Genomic DNA, 27,382 nt, shown 5'->3' on the forward strand with positions numbered 1-27,382 from the left:
CTTGCACTGTTGTGATGTTATTGTGATTTCACAAAAGTTAGACATACTTAGCTACTAAGGTTGGTACATGTGGATTTTTCTCACTATAGGATATTTGGCAAAATAAATGATTTTATGATACAAAGTTTACTATGCAAATGATTATGAATATTTTCAAGTATGCCTATTTGGTATGAATGTTTAAATGATTTTGAATGACGACGTATGATATATGAATTCTTATGTGAACATGTAAAAGCTTATATTGTTATAGTTCTATGCAAGGTCATATGATTGTATTCAATATATTCAAGTTTATGTTTACACAAGAACATACCATGACTTTTGTGTGTGATTGACTTGTATAAAAGAAAAATGGTCTTCATAAATACATTGGGTGTGATGTACAAGCATAATGTATAAACACATGATATCCCAAATATGGGATAAGGACTTTCATGGGATCCTACATCGCTTCGTAAAGTAGAGGTCTAAGGGGGTTTTTGGCTTATCTTTTTGAGAGGCAAAAGTCATTTTTGGAAAAGATAAAATGTAAAAGATGTTTGGTAAAAGGATTTTAAAAGCTACTTTTGGATTTTTGATATAAGAAAAACTGACTTTTTGGAAAAGTCAGGAAAACCTGACATTTTGTAACTTTTCCAAAAAGGACTTTTGCCTCTAAAAAAGATAAGTCAAACACTTCCTAAGATACCTTCATAGGTTGATTTGTTCTCCATATATGGTAAGGATGATAAGGTGACACTATTTGAGTAATGCATATGTGCTCATATCGTTATACTATATAATTGATCGACTGTATATCAATACAGAGGTAAGATCGTATATCAATGCGGATGCATGATATGTGAATACACGTAAGGTTTCATTTGTATGTGAACATACATTGCATATCTAATATATTGCATGAAGTTTTTCTGGAATAAAAGTTTTTATCCGTTGTTTTGATAAACTTATTATGTCTAAACGCATGTAGCTAACGAGCTATTATTGTCTTACATATTATATGTTTATTTCATGCATCTCAGATCCAGTTCCAAAAATTTGAAGACTTGGTCATTTGGAAATAATATGTTGATCATAACTTGAAGAATGTTTTTTTTATAAGTAAGTCATTGTGGACTTAGTTTTTGTATTTATGTAACTTTATTATGATTGTGTAGTGATATGAAGTTGTAACATCCAAACTTGAATTATTATTATTGGACATTTTGTTACACCGCATTATTTAAAAAACTAATAAAAATGAGGTGGTACAGACAAGATCCTAAAAATTATCCTTCTATATATGACCCAACACTAAATTGGAATAAATTGACAAAAATAATTAGCATATACTAAATTGGAATGAAATGATAAAAATAATTAGCATGAGATTTGAAAATCAAATGGAATTGAAATACATGTTTGTTAATTATTAAGTTGTAAATGGATATGATCTTTGGTATGTATGAAAAAATGACTTTGATAATTTACAGGGGCGGATCCCTTTAGGGGCCAGGGGAGGCCATGGCCCCCCTGCTTTTTAACCTTTTCATACTTGTTTGTAAACATGCTAATGTATTCAGTTTACCTATAAGTAGAGAAACACTTTAGAATACCAATGAAAAAAGAAAAAAAAACTAGAACTTTTTTACAAAAACTAAAATTACTATTTTGAAGAAAAACTGATATTCCAATAAACTTTACTAGTACCTAAGCTTCCTAATTTGAAGGAAAACTTATCCATAAAGAATAAAGATTTAAATTTTCGACTATTTAATAACATGGGAAGAAGAAAAAAAACTAAAAAACCTTCAAAATGATTTTGAAAACCTTGCCCTTAACCATGGTGGCTGACACTCGTTTTCTCATCCTCTCCGTCACTGTGGGTTTCTTCTCCAGTTTGAACATCTTCTCGAGTCGCTGAATGCCGACGTCTTTGGGGTCTCATATCTCCAACCGCCTGTGAACCTTTCATCTCTTCCGCCTTGTAATTTGTAAATCCAGACAACTTCTTTCTTTTTGTATGATATTGTATAATAAAGAAGAGTCTATGATAGTGTGATATCGTGATGGTCACTGTATTTATTGTTTTTAGTACACTATGTTGCAGACTGTAAACTAGCTTTTGACTTTTTTACTAGATAATACCATATAAAAATAAATGCTTGTAGATTTGTTATTAGGAGACAACCTTTTGTTTTTATTTTTGTCGTAGATATTTTAATGCATCTACTTACTTTAGTAGTATAAAATTAGGTTTTGAGAAGACAAATAGTATGTTGGTAAAATTATATTTAGAAAAGTAAGACAAAAACTGAACATTTTTTTCCAAAAAGAAAATATGAAAAATTCTTTTAGATGAAACATAGTTCTTCATTAGCAGTTAATTTAGTTTTCGTAAAAAACGTAAAAAGAATCGACTCATAAACCAAAAGTATAAGTGTTACTGAAATCTAGTTTTTTTTTCCAAAAAGATACCCATCAAATTTTAGTTTCGATTTCGGCCCCCAATGTTAATGTCTGTGTTCCGCCCCTGATAATTTATATATATATTTATAACTTATATTTTTAAAATAAATATTTTAACTAATAATGACGTATAATAATCTAAACTGCACTAGTGTTATAAGTTGATATTTTTGTAAAAAAAATGTAAAAAATAGGATATGATGTTTCCTTTAAAGTCAGCCCAAGCCCAACCAAAGCCCAAGCTTCCCCATATAATCTCCGCCCCCACCCCCGCCCCCTAAAGAGTAAGTACAGAGCCTGGAGTTGAACTCACCACCCCCAATGGGAGGTTCAGGTAGAAGAAGAAAGTATATATGGGTTCTCTCATCGCACACATCACAATGGTCATCGTTGCCTCATCGATTGCTCCACGTGTTCTCATTTCCCAGTTCTGGCCATCACCGACCTCTTCGATTATTGACTCTTTGACCGTTTGATCCAATACGACAAAAGTAGGTAACTGTCACGATTTGTCGGCTACATACATAATGTAGTCATTTTTGGCTGCCTTTTAAATCGTTGACAAATTCAATTCAATGGGATAAAAGGAGCTACGTATGCACGTGATTGTCTTTGCATTATCTAAATGTGTGTTCATGACCCTCATCAACAGTCTCTTCACTTTAGTTTATCCACAACACAACTTCACTTTTACTTACAAATTACAATACCTTCTGTAATTTGGCTACCAATTTGAATCGTCATGTCGATCCTCCAAAAACCAGATGACATCAGAATCCTCCAAAAACCAGATGACATCAGAATCCTCCAAAAACTAGATCAGTTTAGAATTCCATTTGAAGATATAAAACAGGCAACCAACAATTTTGGTCCTGAAAATGTCATCGGACTGGGTGGTTACGGGATGGTGTACATGGGAGAGCTTATACACAAACACTCAAGAACGCCTATCAAGATTGCAGCAAAGCGGGTTGATCGGAGATTTAACCATGGAGTAACCCATTTCTTAAATGAGATCAAAGTGCTTTCTTCATACAAACATGTAAATATCGTCTCCTTTATTGGCTTCTGTGATGAACATGATGAGAAGATCCTTGTTGAGAAGTTCGTTGCATACGGAAGCCTGGATAACTATCTAAGTAGTGCAAAGCTGAATTGGATGAATCGCATCCAAATTTGCCTTGGTGCAGCTCATGGGTTGAATTATCTTCACAATGGTCTTGAAGGCCATAGTGTTCTTCACCGTGACATTAGGAGCAGAACCATTCTATTAGACACAAATTGGCAACCAAAGATAGGTGGTTTGGGCCTCTCCATGATGGATCCTATGCTTCAGATCATTAGTGATGGTTTTGGTGCAAATGGGTATGTGGATCCGATGTTCTTGAAAACTGGGATTATAACAAAAGAATCAGATGTATACTCCTTTGGGGTGGTGTTGTTTGAAGTCTTATGTGGAAGATTAGTATATGAGACAAGTGAAGATGAGAAACAATTTCTGGGTCCATTGGCTTGTGAGCGCTATGAGGAGGGGAAATTGAATGAGATCATAGATCCCATTCTAAGGGAACAGATGAACCTGGATTCCTTAGAGGCTTTTTCAGCTATTGCATATCAATGTGTGGCAAACAGTCGATGGCAACGCCCATCAATGATTCAAATTGTGCAAAAACTTGAACAAGTCTTGAGACTTCAACAGGAATTTGAGAATGCATTGGCTCTTCAACAAGTAAGTTGCATTTATTCATTTATTCATCACAATCTTAGGTTCACATTGTGCCCACCAATATTTATCTGTCCTAGTCATCAGTTCACATCTTTAATTGATCTTATTTGTGTATGGCTGGTGTAAATGTTAGGTTGCACAAAGTTTGAAAGGAAAACCAGAAGACGAAGATTGCTACAAGGTAATGAAACTTATGATTCTATATACAATGGCAGGAACTCCTGGAAAATTTGTTCAAATGTTGTATATGAAACATACACACATGCATGCATACATACAAACATACAAGAGCATATAACTTTTTCATGACAATTGTGCAGGTGAAAAACTTGGAACACATGAAAATTCCATTAGAACAGATAAAGTTAGCAACTCGTGATTTTCATGATGATTTTCTAATAGGACGTGGTGGATATGGGAAAGTGTATAAAGCAGATCTCTTCCATTTTGATGTACAAAAATACATCAAAGAAAACGTATATCGCGAAGTTTCTATGATTGAACTCTCAGGCTTCGAAAGAAGAAAAAGCACAGTTGCCATTAAGCGATTAGATCGTAGATACGGACAAGGAACTGCAGAGTTCCTACAAGAAATCTCAGTGCTTCCTTATTTTAAGCACCAAAATCTTGTCAAACTTGTTGGCTTCTGTGATGAAGGTCATGAGCGTATTCTTATCTCAGAGTATGCCTCAAATGGAAGCCTTGATAAGTATGTTTGTAGGAACAATCATACATGGGCACAACGTCTTCAAATTTGTCTTGATGCTGCACATGGACTTGAATTTCTTCATAACGGTGTTGGAGAGTATCATAGGATTATACACCGTGATATAAAGAGCTCAAACATTTTGTTGGATCGAAATTGGGTGGGGAAGATCAGTGACTTTGGGTTATCAAGAATCGGGCCTGCTAATTTACAAGCCACCTTTGTAATGACTCAAGTTGCAGGAACACTTGAGTATGTTGATCCACAATATCACAAGACAGGTATGTTAACAAAGGGGTCAGATGTGTATTCATTTGGAGTGGTTTTAGTTGAAATATTAAGTGGAAGGTTGGCTTATTTTCCAAGATCCAAAGATGACCCAGAATTTTTACCCCACATGGCTAAACGTTGCTTCGAACAGAATAAGATCATTGAGATTCTTGATCCTAAGTTAAAGAAAGAATTTGAAAAAGGTTCTTCTTCCACTTTTGATGACGAAATCTGTCCGGATTCAGTAGTTATATTTGCAATAATTGCATATAAATGCTTGCAAGAAAATCGAGATGATCGCCCATCAATGCCTGAAGTGGTGGAAGAACTTGAAAAAGCATTAAAATCTCATGTAAAAGGGGTGGAGAGGCTAAGAACTTCTCTTGATGCAATTAGATTTGCTACAAATGACTTTAGTGATGTAACGGAGCAAGGAGTACATCACACTGTGTATAGAGGAGAACTTTCTCATTCCAAGGGACACCATGCTGTTATTGTAAAGCGGCTTAATCCTATAGTTACTTCAAATGGAAACCAATTTTATAAAGAGATCACAATGCTTTATAGTTATAGCCACAAGAATATCATTCCTCTTTTAGGATTTTGTGAAGAGGCAGGTGAGAGGATTGTTGTTTTTGAGCATATGGTTAATGGAAGTCTGAAAAGGCATGTGAAAAACACAAGTCTAACATGGAAACAACGCCTAAAGATATGCATTGATGCTGCACATGGGCTAGCTCACATTCATAGTGGTGCTGATACCCAATATTCAGTTCATGGAGACATAAAAAGCAGTATCATTCTACTAAATCATGACTGGAAAGCTGTTATTTCTGATTTTATCATACCCAAAGGTGTAGGGACATTAGGTTATTATGATCCACTATATGCAACCACAGGCAATTTAACCCAGAAATCGGATGTCTATTCGTTTGGTGTGGTTTTATTTGAAATCTTATCAGGGAGATTGGCAATTGAAACACAAAATATTGATAAGAAACAGTCACTCCATGGAGGTGAAGATGATCGAGTGATATTTCTTTCACAGTTGGCTGCACAATGCTTCCAAAACAAACGATTGGAAGATATTATCTTTCATGATATGAAGGGAAAAATTGATGTGAAATCTTTAGTTGTTTTTTCAACAATTGCCTATGAATGTTTGCAAGAAAGGCTAGAGGAACGTCCAACAATGGCTGAGGTTGTAAAAGAACTTGAGAAAGCCTTCGAATGTCAAGTAAGTTCCTTCATTTTCATGATGAAATTTTGTTCATGATCAAGTCCAAGCTTTAACTGTTTGTAGTTCTGATGTGTTAATGTTTCACCTATACACAGGATGAGTGGGAATGGGAGCAAAAGCTGCCTAGAGATTATGAGAAAATAATCCATGTGTCCAATTATCTGGTATCAAATATAAGCTCCAAGAAGGATCTCCATTCCCTCCTTTCTTCAGGAATTCTCATTCCCAATGAAAAACTGGTGATTCAATCTTAACCATTTCTGTTGTATGCGATCCATAAACAATCAACTTTCTCTCTCATTCTTTTACCACTTTTGATGGTCTTATTTTGTAACAGTGGTTTTCAATAAGCATGGATGGAGTGAAAAATGTAGTGATCTCAGCGACAAAGTTTTCTTACAAAAATGTGAAGTGGAGATCTATACGAAAATCAAGGTCTCTCTTTTTCTCATTCATGAGGTTCCGACTTTATTTCATTTCCTATGAAGAGGTTAATTGCAGTTGAACATTCGATCAATACACTTATTATAATATAGGGTCTTTAATGTTGTAATATATCTGTGTAGGTTTGCAAAGGTTGCAAAGATACCAGATCTCTCAAATCTCAACATCCGAATCAACATAAAAACTCAATTTTTAACCCCTGGGGTCATGTATAGAGCTTACCTAGTGTTCAAGTTTTGTGATCGAAGAAAGGTTTCTAGTCGACCATTATATGTGAACCTAAAATACAAGAAGTCAGATGAAACTTTAAATGCATATTTTGCAGAGTGGAAAACTGGAAGCAATTGGCTTACAATTGAACTGTTTCGATTTTGGAATAATGATAAGGAAAGTGCGATTGAATTTGATGTTCTTTTAGAGAGCTTTTCTCGTTATCATTGTGGAAGTGGGGGAATCTTTGTTGAAGGCATAGAGTTTCAGGCCATTCACCATGTAAGTCAAAGAATGTGTGCATCGTGCATGTATGTATGTATGTATATGTATGTAAGGAGAAGATGAACAAATTATATGCTATATTGACATAGTCATGCCATTGTATGCAGGTGGATACTAATAGTAATGAAGAATTAAATTATGAAAGAAACATAGGACCCTTGAAACCAATGTCAAACATGGATTTGGTTGAACAAATGACAATTGATTATTGTCAAGAAATAATCAACCGGTCTGAAAACAATATCCGAAGCTCCTCCAAAGAGGAGCTCCACAACCTTCTTTTCAAAGGAATTCTTATTGACAAGGGTGAAAAGGTTTGATTCTTTTTTTGTTTTTAATTTACCGAAAGTAGGGAACACCACAAATTTTGATCATATATATATATATATATATATATATATATATATATATATATATATATATATATATATATATATATATGTATTATATATAAAATTCTTCCGGTTGGATAATGCAAATTTGAAACTCTATGATGAACAGATATTTTCACTAAGCAAAGAGAACCGGAAGAAATGCCATATGCTACCCGCAAAAGCTGTTATATATGACCATTCAGATGTGAAGTCCTACAAAATAAAACTTGAAGCCCAATTCAGGTTTGCTTTTTGAGTCAAATATCATAAACTCATCTTTATTTGATCTTTGACGGAATGATGCAATTACATGATGACTTAATATATAGGTGCAGATTTGGAGAATATGTTGAGATTCTCTCTTGCCATGAATTACATATCAAATGTGACATTGAAACACAAATGCTCTCATCAGATACGGCCTATGCTTGTTTCCTTGTGTTCAAGCTTTCAGAAAATTGTGGTGGGCTCAAATGTCCAGTGAAAGCAAGGGATTTACTACCTTACAAAAAGGAAAGAACCAAAATTATTTCTTTCAGATCCCCAAACATAGTGGACTTGGATAAAATTAAATGGATTCCAAAACAGAGGGAAGATGGGTGGATGGAGGTCATAGTGTGGGAAACCATCTCTGATGATTCTGATTCTATTCCTATGGATTTGAAACTCATAAGTTTTGAAGGTACCATGGCTGGTCTCATGGTTTGTGGCATTGAGTTTCGTCCAATATAGAACACAATTTATGTAACAACATTTTTTTATTCATTTCTTACTATTACTATTGTATCAACCAACACTCTAATTGCTCTAATTGTGCATGGGTCTTTAAGAGATCATTTTTTTTGTCGTTTGAATTTGATTACATATCAGTATAAGACAAGATTTTTTTTTTTTATGGAACTACAAGTCATAGAACTACAATATCCAAAATAAGACCAGAAAGAAAAAGAATGAAAAGAGTATACCAACGTTTCCTAACATAAAAAGAAGGAAAAGGTTAATTTTGCCCACCAACTTTCCATATTTTTCCAGAATGGTTAAGAAAATATTGTTCTTGCAGTAAATTGGTTCAACAACTCCATTCATGGAAAGCTTACATTTGCATATACACTCCTATCAATTGATTCAGATTTGTGATTTGTCTTAAAATGGTTCACTCAGGCATGATTCTGGGTGATGATCCCTAATTATGGATGAATCACCTACATACAAGTCCCTCAAAACTCACTGATTTTTGCATTTTGTACTGATTGAAGTGGTGTAACAAATATTTTGTTTTTAAGATTAAATACAAGGATAGGATAGTCACAGATTGAGTTCCAATAAGCCACGGATATATTTATCAGGTTCCAAGTTAAACAAACAAACAACAATGATCTGATTGTAAGAAACTATGAAAAACTGACTTGATTAAACAAACAACAAACAGTGGCTTATAGCATATAATTAAACCAGTGAACCGATGTATGAATCATGAAGAAGGTGAAAGCGGGGCCACAAGAGGACTGCAGCCATAAGCAATTGAAATTTCACAAATTAAAATCATTCAAAAGATCTCTACAAGCATGAAGGATTTCCAGAGTTTGACATATGCAAACTAACTTAGCTTATATCTTTTAATTAAGCTGCTGAGGGAAGAATATCCAAAGCAACCTCCTTGAGGGTTGGCATCTCTTCCTGTTGATGCACACACACATATCGACTTCCCAATCTCCTTAGCACTTTCCATGGGCCAGGGTAACACCTAATTGGATTTTTATAATAAAAAAATGTGCTTCAGGGTGATGAAAAACAACAAGTAATCAATTATATAATTTGAAGGTTTTGTAAGGAATCTCTATTGTGGGCCAAGATATTATCATTTGCTGCAAACCTGAAAAGGGCTCCCCCATTGCGACCTTTGAAATTATGGATGTAATACACAGTTTCCATCACAGGAAAAAGAGTCTTGGAAAGTTGAGCAAGTTTTGGATAGAAGAATGATGGGTAATCTTGTTTTTAATCTCAAGGACAACAACAGCAACAAAAAAAAATAGTTATCAATCTTCTAAGCTAGTAAGCTTTTAAGAAATAACCCTAAGAATTAGAAAGCCAAGGATACAGCCTGATCTGATACGATCAAGTTCCCCATTGAATATGATCATCTGCCTAGCAGTGGATGCCACTGCTTCCCTGTAAAGCTCTTCCACAACAAGCATTTCTGTGTTCAAAAATTATGGCAGCTTAAAATACCTTCTGCTAAAAAAGCAGCTAAATTTACAATGGAAGAAAAATAAAATACCATTGACATTGAAATAAGGATAGCCGACTATAAACAGTTCATCTTCTTCCTTAACACGATCAACCATTTTAACCTTTTCAACAATACCAAAATCTTGAAAAAATGAGGGCTTTGTTAGATAATCCAACTTGAAAGAAGCACCTCCGAATACTGATTTTCTTGCAAATTGAACTTCATTAGCCTCTGGGAAAAACTGCAAGTTTTGGTGCATCAGTTTCCAACGTATATATATAATAAAATATGGTGAAACAGATATTAGAATTACATAGACTGTTTATTTACATACTATTCTGGTTTTTGTAGCCTTTTCTGGTACTACAAGAAGGTCACAAAATTCACGAATCAATTGCATACTTCCAGTCATTTCAATACCACCTTCACCATCGCCTAACATATATAATTTAAGCTCAATAGTCACACTAATGGACATGAATTGAAAATTAAATAATAAAAAAATACAAAGAGGAGCTGTTGAATAAGAAAAAACCTGGCACGGATTCCAGCCCAGCAGTTGGAAACTCAATCTCCTGAGGTTGAAAGTTGTGGAGTACAAACTCTATAGAAACTATAGACATGTAATTTTTTGCATCTTCCATCCATAAATAAGAATAAGTAATGAACTAACTCACCATCAACTGTATTCCATCATTCAAAGCTACCTGAGTTGCTTCTTTTGCCTGTTAATCGCAGATTTAAATTCAAATTCTAGATACTAAATTGTTGTTATGGATCTATGTCAAAAAAACAAACAAATTTCAAGCACTATTGTTCAAATCCATCATTCCAACCTGATCAAGAAGTTCTTCATAATCACCAGGAAACGGCACATCAAACGGAATCGAAGAAGAAACTGACCTAACACCAAACTCAACATCTCTACCAATCTTGTTCATCGCCACTCTTCTTGAGCCCCCGAAGTTCGAATTCAAATTCACCTGCAAGTTAGCTTCTAAAGTTTAGCTTATTTATCCAATATGCTCCAACTTACTTATCGACAATCTATAAAATCAAAAGCGGAGATGAAAATGCCCTAGAATGGCTAAGTTAGTAGATAAAATCGCCTGGTTTTGTGCATTACGGGGAAATTAGGAACAATCAAGAGGATATGTGGACAGGATGAACATTGATGTACCTGCTTGTGTTGAAGAACAGAAGGGACAGCAGTTGGTAAGCTGAATGCAGTTGGGATAGTGGATAACGGCATTTTGAAACCAAGAAAATTTGTGGGTAAGGAAGAGGTCTACAAAGGGCCGCTGAACCGAGTTTTTCCAGCTCAGTAGTTCAAATACGAACGGTCCGGAAACCTATTAAACCGGATGTTTGCTCTGGTCTTCGGGCGGCTGATGGTATTCATTTTATATTTTATTTGTTCAAAGGTTCAAATCTTTAAAAAGTCAGAGAGTTTGTCATTATTATATATATATATATATATTAAAGTTGTGGAAGAAAGAAATAGTAAAGTTGGGATATTTTGTCCAGGTTTTGTCCTTTTGTTTGTGTTCCATTAAACTTCCTATTTTTTTGGCAGAATTGGTCCCTGTATTATTGTTGGAAGTTAGGAATACTAAATTTGGATGTTTTTTGGCAACTTTGGTAATTATTCTTTACCCATTTTCACACTTTTGGTCCTTGCAATCAATATTTTTACACTTTTTTGGAACCTTTTAATATTTAAAGTTTGGCCACAAAACTTTAACGGTTTGACAACTTTGATCCCTTTTCTAAAAAGTTGCTAATTCCTACCCCTTTAATTCTTTAGCCATTTTCACACTTCTGGTCCTTGCAGTCAAAACTTTTACATTTTTTGTCCGGGGCAAAGCTCGGACTTTTCATCCTTGCACTTTCTATGTCTGTCATATTTATCAATTCGGAAACAACATTGAAAGCTTCTGGCCCCCGCGTAGCGGGGGTAACCTTTCTAGTTTTTAATAATTTTTGTTGTGTTTTTGGTTTCTCTTCCCTTAATTTTAACAGCTTGATTGTTAATAATTTTTAAAATGATTATTTTATCCTTATGGATCATTTCTGCAGCCAAACTACAATGACCATTTCTACATATCTTCTTTTTATTTTTATTGAATTATTTTATATTAATAAATGTTATTTTTAATATGTACTATTTATATATTAATAAATATTGTTTTATTAGATTATTAATTTTTTTAATTTATTTGTTATTGGATATATTAGTTGAGCTATTATATATGAATAAATATTATTTCTAATATATAATATTTATATATTAATCAATATTATTATATTGGATTATTAATTTATTTTAGCTAATTTTGTTTATTGGAGTAATACTTTTTTTATTGGATTATTATATATTAACAAATATTATTTTGAATTTATTATATTTATATCCTAATAAATATTACATTATCAGATTATTATTTTATTTTAGTTAATTTTTTTAATTCCTTTTTTTGGATTAATTCTTTTTTATTGGAATATTACTTTTAATTTATTATTTTCTTTATATAATAAATATTATTTATTATATTATTAATTTATTTTTATTGTATAATATTAATTCTTTTTAATTTTATTAGTTCCACCACAAAGTTATTGGAATACACAAAAGTGTCGCCTCTAATCAACGAGAAGTCGGGATCACCGTCAAACACCTTCATCGGAGGTCCGACGTAAACCCTACTAACTTTTTCCACCCAAAATTATCGGTAGCTACCTGCGACAACCTCTTCACAATCCGTTGGAATCCTCCATATCCCACACAATGCGCAACAAACTCCTATAAACATTAAAAGTGGTGGTGGTGGTGATCGGGTGATGGTAGTGGTGTTATCGTAGGTGACTACCGTCATTATTGGTTGGAAAAGGTTGGTGGGTTTTTGTCCGACCTCCGATGAAACTACAAGGATGACGGTAGTCACCTGCAATAACACCAATACCATGACCCGATCACCACCACCAGTTTTAATGTTTATAGGAGTTTGTTGCGCATTGAAATGTGAGGTTTAGACTAAGCCTCAAAATTTCAGTCATTCAGAATAAGCGTGTTAGTGGGATCAGGTGGTGGCTTCTTTTGAAAAAGGAGGTCTTAGTTTAGGTAAACTTAACGCTTTTAACAATGCTTTAATCCAAAAATGGAGGTGGAGGTTCGTTACTGAATGCCAAGCATCTTGGGTCAGATTAATGAAAGTTATCTATGGTAGTGATGAAGCTTTAGGTTCGTCCAGGAGTAGTTATACGGGTAGTGCATGGTCAAAAATTATAGCTGCTATTCGCAAAATGAATTCCTCTAATTTGATTCCATTTGACACACTAGATAAGAGATTGGGAAGAGGGAACTCTATTCTATTTTGCCATGATGTATAGATTGGGCAGCCCTTTAATGTTGTGGTTTCATAAGTTGTTTAGACTTGACCTTGATCCTGATTGTTTGGTTTATGATCGTTGGATTCAAGGGAATTGGCGGTGGAATTGGCACAGACATGTTCGTGGTGGTTGTGAGCAAGAGAAACTAAATGATTTTGAGTTGTTATTACTTGATGTTGTGGTGTCAGATAATCCTAACTGATTTTGGTGGTCATTGGACCCATTAGGGGAATTATCGGTTCAGGTTACGAGGAAACATATTGAAAATGTTTTTGTAATGGATAGTGGTGTCGTTTGTAACGCTCGGTTCCCGGTACGTATTTTAAATTTAAGAATTGTATGTTTTACACTGGGACTCGACGAGTTGGAAGCCCAACTCGTCGAGTAGACTGGATTCTGGACGCGAGTTTTAAGTAACCAACTCGACGAGTCGGGAGCCCGACTCGATGAGTAGGACTGCCTGGATGAAACCCTAATCTTTAGGGTTTGCACCCTATTTAAACGTCTTAACTTGTCCCATTCCAGCCTCCATCGCCTCTCACGGTCCAGAAAAGCCCTAACTCGAAACCCTAAAGCATTTGGCGTGTTCTTGAGCCATTTTTGTATGTTTTTGGTTGTTTGAAGCTTGAAGAAAGAAGTGGGAGCTTGGGGGTTCCGGAAGAAGCAAGTAGATCCAGAGGTTTTGCTTCATTTCCAGCTTATTTAACGTAAAAAGCTCCAACCTTGACCATTTATCTCTTAGATCTCTAGTTAGGGCAAGTTTCTACCTTTTCTAAGCTTTAGTAGGGCCATATTCGGGATTTTGTGGTTCTAAAGGGGTATGACTTCAGATCTGGAACCATTAAGGGTTCCCATAGCATAAAGGTGCCAACTTTATTGTCATAAGAGCCCCATGCATCTTGTAGACTTCTTTTTAGACTTGGAAATGGTGTTTTTGGCTCATGATGCCTTGCATGCACGTAAAGTTTGTAACTTTACGTGTAATATGGACCCTAAGAGGCCAGATCTATGTTCTGGATGCATTAAGCCCGATTGAAATCGACTTGGGAGACTTGGACCTTGGGGGACTCGGCGAGTCGGGTTATGGTTCCCCAACCTTTTCTTTTTTTGATCGATCTGGTTGAGTATAGAAGAAGACTCAACAAGATGGACTTGTAGATCGAAGAACTCGACGAGTTCAAGGATGAACTCGGCGAGTTCAAGACTATGTCCCAACTGCATGAAGAAGAACTCGACGAGTTCATAAGGAACTCGGCGAGTCCAGGACTAGATGTGTCTTCTTGCATAAAAAGGACTCGACGGGTTCAAGGATGAACTTGGCGAGTCAGTTGTAGAAAGTCCCGACTTTGTATGAAGAAGAACTCGGCGAGTTCATGCAAGACTCGACGAGTAGGGTCGAGGTTTTAGCGTTTCAAGGACTAGGGGACTCGGCGAGTTGTTGGGTCAACTCGGCGAGTTGAGTCAACCAGATGTTGACTTTGACCCAGAGTTGACTTTGACCAAGGTGTTGACCTTGACTTTGGCTTTGACCTAAGTAACCCTTGTAAGGGTTAAGAGTATGTAATGGTAAATTAAGGAAGGTTGTTATGTGTAGGAGTTGAGAGGAGTTGATCCCGGCATCGAGGAAAATTCAGACTTCACGGCACTGAGGTGAGTTACCTTCCAGTAGCAGTGGGTCTACGGCCACAATGTCGGCCCACTAGTAGGAGTTGGTTGGTAGATGATTGTCTTTGTGATAATTATCTAGGTTTGCTACCACTTGATATGTTTTATGTTTTAGCACAATATGATGTCATGTGATAGTGGTAGTAGGGGGAATAATCCCCGGTTACCGATTGGAAGATACCGAAGGGGTCGTCAGAACCCACGCATGCCTAGTAGTATGTTTATGTTATGTTATTATGTGGTAGTGGTAGGGGTGAAATAGTCCCCGGTTACCGGTTGAAAGATACCGAATGGGAGGTCAGCTCCCGGTTACTGGTTGAAAGATACCGAAGGGGAGGTCAGCTCCCGGCTACCGGTTGAAAGATACCGAAGGGAAGTCCAGCTTTCCAGTTATGCCAAACAGATATCGGTTGAAAGATACTGATGGATAGGCGGTATATGTTTATGATATGTGGTATGATGGGGGAACTCACTAAGCTTCGTGCTTACAGTTTTCAGTTTTGTTTCAGGTACCTCTTCAGCGAAGGGGAAGGAGCCGGCACGGTAGCAGCGCATCGCACACATATGATTTCCGCATTTTGAGATCCATGGGATTGTACTCTGACATATATTTACTATTTTGATGATATAGTTTGAGACACGTGATTATGTTTTATGAAATGATATGAATCAATGATGTTTTCAGTAAATTGTTTTACAAGTCACTTAATTACAAACGAAATTTTTGGTCTAGAAAATTGGGATGTTACATCGTTAATTGATGGTGTAAGATTGTACCGAGGCGGGTTAATACTTTTATCTGGAGGCTCTCTCTGGATAGAATTCCAACAAGGCTTAATATTTCTAAGTAAGGGTTGGAGCTCCCGTCAATCGGTTGTCCAGTATGTGGTCTTAGGGTGGAGTCTGTGGCTCTGTGCAACACCTGTTCTGTCTTTGTCATGTGGCGATTGATGGTTGGGGGCTTGTGGCGAGGTGGTGTGGGATGACCTTTCCTGTGGTTCCATCCATTAAGGAGTGGTTATCTTGGATTGATGATTGCAATCTTGCTACGACCATAAAGCATCGCTTGGAAGTGATCGTCTTCACTGCGTGTTGGTTTATGTGGCGACTTCAGAATTCTTTTTTGTTTGGAGATATGCAAATCAAAAAAAAACTTTGTTTTTTATAATATTCAACTTTTTTTCGTTTTCTTGGTTGAAATACCGAGCTTCTAACTCCGATGTAGTTTGGAATGCTTGGCTTCTAAATCCTTTGTAATTGACTTTCTTTTTGTATCCTAGCAACTTGCTAGAATACATGAATATATGAATGTGCATCTGTTAAAAAAACAGGTCATTAGATTTAGAAACTAGGAATAGTGAAATACTTTTTTAATTTCATTTGACAATAAAAAACCAGAGCAAGAATGAAATAAAAAAAAATGAGATGCGGAGTCCAGTAGAATTAGAAAATCAAGAAACAAGAAATTCCGTTTGAGCCTTCAAGTCGCCACAAATTTGGAAGTTTGGAACTGAAACAAAACGTAAGTTCTTGTTTGTCGTAAATCTACATTAGCCCAAATGCAATTTTTAAATTTAAGCGCAATTTTTTAAAGACAAAACTGCAAAAATGGTCCCTGTGGTATGCATTTTTTCTGAGGTTTAGTCCAAATCTCGACTTTTTTGGCTTCGTAGTCCTTTGAGCTAGTTTCGTTGCGGATTTGGTCTCTCAGTAAACTGAAATGACTTTAATACCCTTGGGGTATTTATTTGCTATTTTTCTTTCATTTTTTTAAATATAATAATTATTTATTTATTTAAACAATAAAAAAGAAGAGGGTCCACCTCTCTCTCTCTCTCTCTCTCTCTCTCTCTCTCTCTCTCTTGTTAATGCCCATTTCTTCTTCTTCATTACTTTTTCCCTTTACCATAGCTCTTTAATGGTTTCTTCCCCAAAAAAATTCATCAACAAATGTCTCAAGAACATCAAATTAGATACAGGAATTCGTCATCAGAACAAGAACACACACCAGATCTCGTGTCAAGCTTTTTCCAACGCCCAGATCTCGTGGCAAGCTTTTTCTGGTGAACCTTTGAAAATGCGACGCCCGCTCATCGACATGCTTCCACAGTCCAATGAACCCTTCATTTTCCTTAGGTTTAAAAAACAACAACCCTATATATCCCTCTCCATCTTTCCCTCAATCTATATCTATCCCCTCTGAAACCTAAACAATTAAATTAGATGATTTGCTCCTCAAAACCACAACCTTCAAAACTACTCACCACTACTATCGCCCACACTAACTCTTTGGCATCACCAGAGAAAACACACACATACACATCTTTCTACACCAACAAACCACTACATTCATCACCACAATCATCTACAATGGTTTATAATGGAACCAGATACCTTGTACAACTATACTTTTTGATAAAATGAAGATGAAGATGATGGTTTAACCAATGACTACAAACATAGATAAACCCAGATGCAAAAAGGATTACTAGCCAAATAAAAAACCAACCTTTTTGGGGGTCGGGGTTTATCAGTAATGCAAAATCAGACCTTTTTGGTGGAAATTCAAATGCATCCATGGCAACTGCTTTAGTTGTTGTAGCATGTACATCCGTTGGGGACGATAAATGGGTCGGTATGTCCCGAGCCATATCCGTGATTTCTTCCTCGACTCACGAATTTCTGACACCCATTTGATGGTTCGGGTTTTAGGATGTTTTGGTTTGTGATTAGGTGAAAAAGGTGGTGAAGTGAAGGAGTTTGACCTGGTATCATGTTCCAGATTGGGATTCAAGGGAAAAAACGAGAAATGATGGGGAAGATGAGAGAGAGAGAGAGAGAGGGGTGGGCCCTCTTATTTTTTATTGTTTAAATAAATAAATAATTATTACATTTTAAAAAAATGAAAGAAAAATAGAAAATAAATACCCTAATGGTATTGAAGTCATTTCAATTTACTTAGGGACCAAATCCGCAACGAAACTAGCTCAAAAGGACCACGAAACCAAAAAAGTCGAGATTTGGACTAAACCTCAGAAAAAATGCATACCATATGGACCATTTTTTCAGTTTTGTTTTTTTTAAAACATAAGTTATTGCAATTTTTAATTGTCTCGTGAATTATTGAAATTGGAAAAAAAAACATGGGATTTTGTCTTTTTGATTACTGGATTGTCGATTGCTAGATAGTGAGTTGGATCATATGTAAAATTGGGCTCCCTCCACTGTAACATCCGGATTCCCAGGTATCTTATTTTAAGTATTTATCTTGAGTTTTAGGGAGGGACTCGGCGAGTAGGCGCTCAGACTCGCCGAGTAGGATCGCGCATTTCTTGTCTGATTTAATGAAGGACTCGACGAGTCGATGCGTGGACTCGACGAGTCCGCGTTGTAATTTGAAACCCTAACTCTCGGGGTCTGTGCCCTATTTAAAGGCCTTTATAGCCTCTATTGCGGGCACTTCACCCCTGAGAAACCCTAGAGAGAGAGAGAGAGAGAGCGTTTGTGGTGCAATAGGAAGGCTAATTCACCATTTCTTGTGTGTTTTAGCAAAGGAGAAGTGGTTTCCAACAAGAGGAGATCAAGGGAGTTGTGGATCCAGGGTTTTCAAGTTCAGATCTACACTTTTGAGGTATCAAATCGAACTTCCTTTCTGTTTTGGGTTAAGATCTATGATTTAGGGTTTTCTATAACCTTTGAAGGCTTGAAGAGTTGAGTTTATGGTCCCTTGCTGGGTTAGACCTCAGATCTGGACCCATAGAGGTCCAGAGAACCTTCCCCATTCTGCTTTTTGTTTGTTCATGGAGGATTGGAGACTAGGTTGCCATTTTTAGAGTTATTTCTCCATTTATGACTTGATGTGGGTTGCATGCACGTAAAGGTTGCACCTTTATGTGACATTTGAGCACTTGAAGGGTAGATCTGATAGTTGGGGAAGCAGATCTGACCTTAGAAGGTCATTTGAGTAAGAACATGGAAGCAACTCGCCGAGTCCATAAGTGGACTCGACGAGTCGAGTCGGGGTTGCCCTGCGATTCGTGACAGGAGAAACCCGTCGAGTGGAAGGATGACTCGACGAGCCAAGAGAGACTAGAAGGATTCACAGGACCCGCATGGACTCGCCGACTCGCCCATGTGCACTCGACGAGTCGGGTCAAAGTTTGACCGTTGACTTTTGTTGACTTTAGGGTTCTGGTCAAGACTGATTCAAGAGAGTTCAGGGAAGGGTAGAATGGACTTCTACCCAATCTGTAGAGATGAGGCTATGAGAGAATATTGATCGGGAATGCTATTTGAATAATAGGAGGAGGCTAGGTCGGGACGTTGAGCACGAGAGTTTATCCGACTTCATTGAGGTGAGTCTTCTCACTATACTGTACCTGGAAGGGTACCTATGTGTGACCGGAAGGTCTTGTATGCTATGATATATGTGCTATATGCGGTTATGTGATATGTATGTGCTATGTATGTTATGTATGGTAAGGACCGGAAGGTCAGGATGATATGGACCGGAAGGTCAGGAGGTTACGGACCGGAAGGTCGATACGGGTAGGACCGGAAGGTCTACCAGGATTCGGGACGGAAGTCCCCTGAGACACATGGATCGGAAGATCCTACAGAGTTATGGCCTGGAAAGGCGTATGTGTGGTATGTGGTATTTTGGGGAACTCACTAATCATTTATGCTTACAGTTGTTGTGTTATGTGTTTCAGGTACTAGCGAGGATCGCGGGAAGGCGCCAGCATGATCCGTACACACTCATGGAGTTTATGTTATTGAGATTATGGGACATGTTTTGTTATGACACAGTGGATACATTATGTTTGTGGTTATCGTGTGATTGAAAGTATGATTTAAAAATGAAAAATTGTTTTGAAAATTTACGTCGTTACAAGTTGGTATCAAAGCCTTGGTTTGAGGGATTCGGGTGCATCTTCGGATGAATCTGAACTCAAACTGAGGAATTGAGTAAGTTTTTCATAAAATAAACAATTTTTCTAAGAGAGTAAAAAATTTTGAGAAAGGCAGAAGGAAGCAGTGTGTACGATCAGCCAGCGCCTGAACGGTGATTTCCCAAAATACCCTTACATTATGTGTTATGAGATATGTCATGATATGCATGCTAGAGTAGGCTAGGTATTCATATTAGGACTAGAGTGGCCTGATTTGTGATGCCTTAGCCTAGGGAGATTTCTGCTGCTATGTGATGCTTGAGAGTGACTAGATAGCAGTGAGGAGCTTATGAGAGGTCTACTGAAGGGTAGCCTATGCCAGCGAGATGTAGGGTGCTTGTGATATGGGATTCAAGGAGGAGGACTTAGGGTGAATACTGATGCAGTGTGGACGGTAGTATAGGGCCCGTACTACTGAAGACACCGGAGCAGTGCGCACTCTAAGTAAGAATCCTTTGGGTACTAAGGAACAAGTAGGGTTGAGTTATCGAGTGCGAGTATGCTCGAGCGAGTCTCTGATATTATTATGTTGTATTTCAGAGACATCATGGTTGGGACACGTCACAGACCTGAGCCGAGTGGCGTGAGTGACGAGGAGCTTCGTCAGATGATCCACGATGAGGTGGCAGCGGCGATTCGAGCCGAGATTCCGGAGATGTTTGGGTCTATCAAGACCACATTGATTGGGACTTTTGATGAGCGGTACGCAGCAGTGACTGAGGCTGCGGCTGCTGTAGCTACTGCAGCTGTGGCTGCTGCCAGACCTCAGGGAGGTGACTCGTTGTTGCTTCGAGAGTTCAGCAACACGAAGCCACCAGAGTTTGACGGGACGCAGGATCCGATCGCTGCGATGAGATAGATTTCTGATATCGAGGGATGCTTCTACACGTGTTCATATCCGGAGCATCTGAGAGTACGGTTCGTGTTGAACCAGCTTCGCTTGGGAGCGAAGGACTGGTGGAAGTTCGTGACGGCGAGCTTCACTCTTGCAGAGATTTCAGCGGTGACCTGGGAGAGGTTCACCACCATGTTCAGAGACGAGTATGTTCCCCCAGTGGAGAGGGAACGGTTGGTTCAGGAGTTCTTGACCCTCAAGCAGGGTACTGATTCTGTTACAGTGGTTGCCAGGAAGTTTCATGAGAGGGCGATGTTCTGCCCTGAGCAGGTGTCTACCGAGCAGGCACGCATGAGCCGGTATTTGGGCGTTTTGAGGAGGGATATTCGGGAGTTCGTGTCGAACTCGACTTACCGGACATTTGCTGAGCTCCAGGAAAATGCCTCGAAGAGGGAGATTCAGTTGGAGACTCAGGCCAGGGAGGAGGCCGAGTCTCAGAGGATGGATCGGCGGCCGGCACAGTCTTAGCTGGCAGCCAAGCGGGCAAAGTCCGCTGATACGAGATCTGGAGGCCAGAAGGGCCGCACTTGTGGGAAGTGCGGAAAGGGACATGATGGCGTCTGTCGATCAGGTGCTTGCTACAAATGTGGCAAGGAGGGGCATATCGCCAAGGATTGCCCCAAGGGATTTATGGTTTGCTTTCATTGCAACCAGACTGGCCATCGGAAGGCCGAGTGCCCGCAGTTACATCAGGGATCAGCACAGGGATCTGCACCTGCTGCTAGGGTTACCGAGGTTCGGCCAGCGAAGGCCGAGGCACCGAAGGCTCGCAGGAGAGCTTTCCAGTTGACAGCGGAGGAGGTCCGCGCAGCGCCCGATGTTGTGGCTGGTATGTATTCTTTATCTATTTATGCTGAGTTGAGATATTGTGCTTATATGATGATATGCGTAGGTACTTTTCTTGTGAGTTCTGTACCTGCCTTAGTGTTATTTGACTCGGGTGCGAGTCGATCATTTGTGTCGATAGCGTTTAGTCGGCACATCAGTAGCCGACGAGAGGCGTTGACTCGGCCTCTACGAGTTTCCATAGCTGACGAGCGAGCGGTGTATGCTACGGATGTGATTCGAGGATGTGTACTCGAGATCTTCGGTGTTGAGTTCCCGATAGATCTAGTCCCGATTGCAATGGGGGACGTATGTGTCATAGTGGGCATGGATTGGTTGAGCCGATTTGGGGCTGTCATAGACTGCGAGCGACAGTTGGTGACGATACGAGACCCTAGTGGGGGAGTACTTACGGTGTACGGCGAGGGTACCCGATGTGGGTCGGCGTTTTGTTCGGCTGCCAGAGCGAGACAGAGTTTACAGCAGGGCTGCAGCGGGTTTGTAGCCTATGTGATGGACACACGAGAGGCCGCTGGGAGGCCAAGTTCGGTGGATGACGTTCCGATAGTGCGTGAGTTCCTGGATGTTTTTCCCGAGGAGTTGCCGGGTGTGCCTCCCGAGAGGCAGGTAGAGTTCCGCATCGATTTGGTTCCAGGTGCAGCGCCTATCGCCAAGGCGCCTTATCACCTTGCGCCGCCAGAGATGCAGGAGTTATCCTCGCAGCTTCAGGAGCTGCTGGGGAAGGGGTTTATTAGACCGAGTAGTTCCCCTTGGGGAGCACCGATCCTTTTTGTCAAGAAAAAGGATGGTTCACACCAGATGTGTATTGATTACCGGGAGTTGAACAAGTTGACGGTCAAGAACCGTTACCCATTACCGAGAATCGACGATTTGTTCGATCAGTTGCAGGGAGCGTCTTGGTTCTCCAAGATTGATCTGAGGTCTGGATATCATCAGATGAGAGTGTGTGATGAGGATATCCAGAAGACGGTGTTCAGGACTCGTTATGGGCATTACGAGTTCGTGGTGATGCCTTTCGGGCTCACCAATGCACCAGCAGCGGTCATGGATCTCATGAACAGGGTGTGCAGACCGATGTTGGATCGTTCGGTGATCGTGTTCATCGATGATATACTGGTGTATTCGAGGTCTTGAGAGCAGCACGAGGAGCATCTGAGAGAGATCCTCGGGGTATTGAGGACGGAGAGGCTTTATGCCAAATTCTCCAAGTGTGAGTTCTGGTTACGGGAGGTCCAGTTCTTGGGGCATCTCGTCAACCAGAATGGGATTTTGGTCGATCCGGCTAAGATTGAGGCGGTTATGAGGTGGGAGGTGCCAAGATCACCCACCGAGATCAGGAGCTTTCTAGGATTGGCCGGCTACTATCGGAGATTTATCAGAGATTTCTCCAAGATCGCCGTGCCTCTCACCAGGTTGACCCGGAAGGGTGGTGCTTTTTCATGGGGTCCGGAGCAGCAGACCTCATTTGAGACACTTCGCCAGAAGTTATGCGAAGCCCATGTGTTAGCCCTCCCGGAAGGGATGGAGGATTTTGTGATGTATTGTGACGCATCGATATCGGGGTTGGGTGCAGTACTTATGCAGAGGGGGCATGTGATAACGTATGCATCGAGGCAGCTGAAGCCTCATGAGACGAGATATCCCACCCACGATCTGGAATTGGGGGCAATGGTGTTCGCCCTTAAGATCTGGCGTCACTATTTGTATGGGGTTCGGTGTACCATATACACTGACCATAAGAGCTTGAAGTATTTGATGGATCAGCCCAATCTGAATATGCGCCAGAGGAGATGGTTGGACGTGGTAAAGGATTACGATTGTGAGATCCTGTACCAACCGGACAAAGGTAATGTTGTAGCTGATGCGCTGAGTCGTAGGGCGGAGAGTGCCCCGATTCGAGACACTTGTATGCGACTGACAGTGATGACTCCGGTGTTGGACACCATTCGGGAGGCCCAGGCAGAGGCCGTGATACCGGAGAACCGCAAGAGGGAGCGGGTGATCGGGCAGGTACCTGAGTTTGTTACCGATAGTCGTGGGCTTATGACCTTTCAGGGTCGGATTTGGCTGTCGTATGCAGGCGGGACGCGCACCACTTTGATGGAGGAGGCGCACCGATCGAAATTCTCGATCCATCCCGGGGCCACTAAGATGTATTTGGACCTGAAGAAGGACTATTGGTGGCCCTGTATGAAGAGGGATGTAGCATGGTTTGTTGAGAGGTGCTTGACCTGTCGCAGGGTTAAGGCCGAACACCAGCGTCCGCATGGCAAATTGCAGCCACTTGAGGTTCCCCAATGGAAGTGGGAACAGATTTCTATGGATTTTATCACCAAATTGCCGAGGACCGCGAGGGGTGTCAATGCAATTTGGGTGATAGTCGACCGGCTGACTAAGAGCGATCACTTCCTTGCTATCAGTGAGAGCTCTTCTGCTGAGAGGTTGGCAGAGTTGTATGTGAGGGAGGTGGTATCGCGTCATGGAGTACCGGTCTCGATTGTGTCAGATCGAGATGTACGTTTCACTTCCAGATTCTGGAAGAAGTTCCATGAGGAGTTAGGTACGAGGCTGCATTTCAGTACCGCATACCACCCCCAGACGGACGGACAGAGTGAGCGGACGATTCAGACGCTCGAGGACATGCTCCGAGCATGTGTGATGGACTTCGGGGGAAGTTGGGACACGTATCTGCCGTTGGCTGAGTTTTCTTACAACAACAGCCACCATTCGAGTATTGGTATGCCTCCCTTTGAGTTGTTATATGGGAGGAGGTGTCGAATTCCTATGTGCTAGGGAGAAGTAGGGCAGCGCGTGATGGGTAGCACTGAGATAGTGCTTCAGACGACAGAGCAGATACAGCGGGTTAGACAGAGGTTACTGACGGCTCAGAGTCGTTAGAAGAGTTATGCGGATCGGCGACGATCCGAGTTGGAGTTCCAGGTAGGGGACTTCGTACTCCTGAAAGTATCTCCTTGGAAAGGAGTGATCCGATTCAGGAAGAGGGGCAAGCTGGGGCCCCGGTACATCGGTCCGTTCAGGGTGACTGCGAGGGTGGGCAGGGTAGCTTATCGGTTGGAACTACCTGAGGAGCTGAGCCATATTCATGATACCTTTCACGTGTCTCAGTTGAGGAAGTGTATAGCCGACGAGTCGGCGGTGGTACCGCTGGAGGATATTCAGGTGGATGCGAGCCTGAATTATGCTGAGAGACCAATCGCGATCCGGGATCGGAAGATCAAGGTTCTGAGGAACAAGGAAGTGTCCCTGGTGCAGGTCCAGTGGCAACATCGGAAAGGGTCCGAGCTGACTTGGGAGCCGGAGTTGGAGATGCGGGAGCAGCATCCAGAGTTGTTTGCCGAGCAAGACTTCGAGGATGAAGTCTGATTCTAGTGGGGGAGAATTGTAACATCCGGATTCCCAGGTATCTTATTTTAAGTATTTATCTTGAGTTTTAGGGAGGGACTCGGCGAGTAGGAGCTCAGACTCGCCGAGTAGGATCGCGCATTTCTTGTCTGATTTAATGAAGGACTCGACGAGTCGATGCGTGGACTCGGCGAGTCTGCGCTGTAATTTGAAACCTTAACTCTCGGGATCTGTGCCCTATTTAAAGGCCTTTATAGCCTCCATTGCGGCCACTTCACCCCTGAGAAACCCTAGAGAGAGAGAGCGTTTGTGGTGCAAGAGGAAGGCTAATTCACCATTTCTTGTGTGTTTTAGCAAAGGAGAAGTGGTTTCCAACAAGAGGAGATCAAGGGAGCTGTGGATCCAGGGTTTTCAAGTTCAGATCTACACTTTTGAGGTATCAAATCGAACTTCCTTTCTGTTTTGGGTTAAGATCTATGATTTAGGGTTTTTTATAACCTTTGAAGGCTTGAAGAGTTGAGTTTATGGTCCCTTGCTGGGTTAGACCTCAGATCTGGACCCATAGAGGTCCAGAGAACCTTCCCCATTCTGCTTTTTGTTTGTTCATGGAGGATTGGAGACTAGGTTGCCATTTTTAGAGTTATTTCTCCATTTATGACTTGATGTGGGTTGCATGCACGTAAAGGTTGCACCTAATAGACCCAAAAAAGGCTATTTTATCCTTGTTGTTTATTTTTTATTACATGTCAAGAAAATTGTTTAATAAATTAGGTGGCCCCTTTCCCACTTAAAACCTACCCCCTCCCCCTTATTCATTCCCTATATGATCAATATGTACTTGAGATTGTGACAATGTGACCTCTCTTTTATTGTTGTCAGAAACACAGTCCACAACCTCCATAAATCTCTCTTCTATGCCTCGTCGCCGCCACCACCAACAACGCATCCTTCTGTCGGCTCTCGACATGCATGTTGTTCCCAAATTTGATTTACTCCATTAGTCTCTCCTATGACGCCAAACCCTTTTCAAGGAAAGTCGATCAACATTAGTTTTTCTCGACATATCGATAGTATACGACGCCTTTGATTTACTAAAGCTTCATGAACATACGAAGTCATAGCGAATAAATGTTAACATGAACAGAGTTGTTATAACTCTAATCTTGTTTACATGCACTTGAAGACATTTGATTGCGTATGCATGTTACTATAAGTCCAAAGCAGGGCCAGACATCGACTCGCTCCTACTTCAGACTTGGGGGACTTGTTGATATGTATATCTCATCGACCTTTTAGAAATGGTTCGGGCATTTCTCGATATTTTGGTCACTTCTGAACGGTTCGGTCATTTTCGGACGGTTCAGCCATTTTTGGATGGTTCGGCCATTTCTTAACGGTTCGGTCATTCCCGGACGGTTCGTCCATTTTCGGTTGGTTCGGTTATTCCCGGACGATGCGGCCATTTTCGGATGGTTCGACCAATTCTTAACGGTTCGGTAATTCTCGGACGGTTCGACCATTTCGGTTGGTTCGGTCATTCCTGGATGGTTCGACCATTTCCGGACGGTCCGACCATTTTCGGTTGGTTCGGTCATTTCCTGTCGGTTCGACCATTTTTCCTATGGTTCGGCCATTTTCGGTTTGCTCCTTCCCAAGTCAAAAAGTACACTAATCACCTCATCCTCCTCATGAACAACTGTAAAGCTTCCTCTCCAAGAAAATGGTACATTTGCCTATATATATACCTCTCAACCCACATAAGAGGGTAAGTTCCAACTCTCTCTCTCTCTCTCTCTCTCTCTCTCTATATATATATATATATATATATATATATATATATATATATATATACATACAATCGAGTTCCTTCCACTCGAAGGACCCGACCTTGTTTCGTATCGATACTAACTTGACCGTCGAGGCCGTTCCCAAGACGCAAGTCATGGGCCGACTCTAACGATCTCATTTATGAGTGTAACAGGAATCAAATCGAGGCTCGCTAGTGGCAACGAAGCACACATCCAAGATCTCGACTCAATCAGCCTCGTGACGATTTTCGGGTTACATCAGTACCCAAACCCTAGCAATGGAAGACTTGAGAGGAGAGAGGAGATGGAAGTAGAATTTCGACTCTTCTAACTATTGGTATGCATGGGAAGAAAATAAGGAGTCCAAGGAACCTTATTTATAGCTGATAGGAAAACCATAACCCTAATATGAAATAAAATAATATTATTTTAAATATAGCTTTATCTAGTTTCCTTATTATCCATATAGGACATTATAGAAACCCTAGGAGGCTCCTAAATTTTGTTGCCCCTAGGAAGGATCT

General features: G+C 40.0%; 2 protein-coding genes across 3 annotated transcripts; one reads left to right on the forward strand and one right to left on the reverse strand.

Moving 5' to 3' along the window:
- The first annotated feature begins 3,069 nt into the window (after nt 1-3,069).
- LOC145120562 (uncharacterized) lies at nt 3,070-8,542 on the forward strand. Of its 2 annotated transcripts, none has more exons than XM_079056368.1 (9): nt 3,070-4,180; nt 4,311-4,358; nt 4,498-6,390; nt 6,489-6,632; nt 6,731-6,828; nt 6,960-7,329; nt 7,440-7,646; nt 7,834-7,949; nt 8,036-8,542. In XM_079056368.1, the coding sequence occupies exons 1-9, from the start codon at nt 3,194-3,196 to the stop codon at nt 8,436-8,438; spliced, it is 4,266 nt and encodes a 1,421-aa protein (XP_078912494.1). In that variant the 5' UTR covers nt 3,070-3,193; the 3' UTR covers nt 8,439-8,542. The 2 variants fall into 2 exon arrangements, with proteins under 2 accessions (XP_078912494.1, XP_078912495.1); XM_079056369.1 differs by having other exon boundaries at nt 8,042-8,542.
- A 545-nt stretch (nt 8,543-9,087) lies between these two features.
- LOC145118698 (LOW PSII ACCUMULATION protein (DUF1995)) lies at nt 9,088-11,292 on the reverse strand. The gene is made up of 9 exons (XM_079054384.1): nt 11,120-11,292; nt 10,776-10,922; nt 10,617-10,664; nt 10,475-10,514; nt 10,274-10,374; nt 9,988-10,180; nt 9,808-9,906; nt 9,580-9,697; nt 9,088-9,450 (listed from the first exon to the last, which is right to left on the reverse strand). The coding sequence occupies exons 1-9, from the start codon at nt 11,189-11,191 to the stop codon at nt 9,327-9,329; spliced, it is 942 nt and encodes a 313-aa protein (XP_078910510.1). The 5' UTR covers nt 11,192-11,292; the 3' UTR covers nt 9,088-9,326.
- Nucleotides 11,293-27,382: the final 16,090 nt, after the last annotated feature.

This window comes from Lactuca virosa, chromosome 6 (assembly GCF_052849685.1).
Source record: "Lactuca virosa cultivar CGN04683 chromosome 6, Lactuca_virosa_CGN04683_v6, whole genome shotgun sequence".
In the NCBI taxonomy this organism is placed as follows: Eukaryota; Viridiplantae; Streptophyta; class Magnoliopsida; order Asterales; family Asteraceae; genus Lactuca; species Lactuca virosa.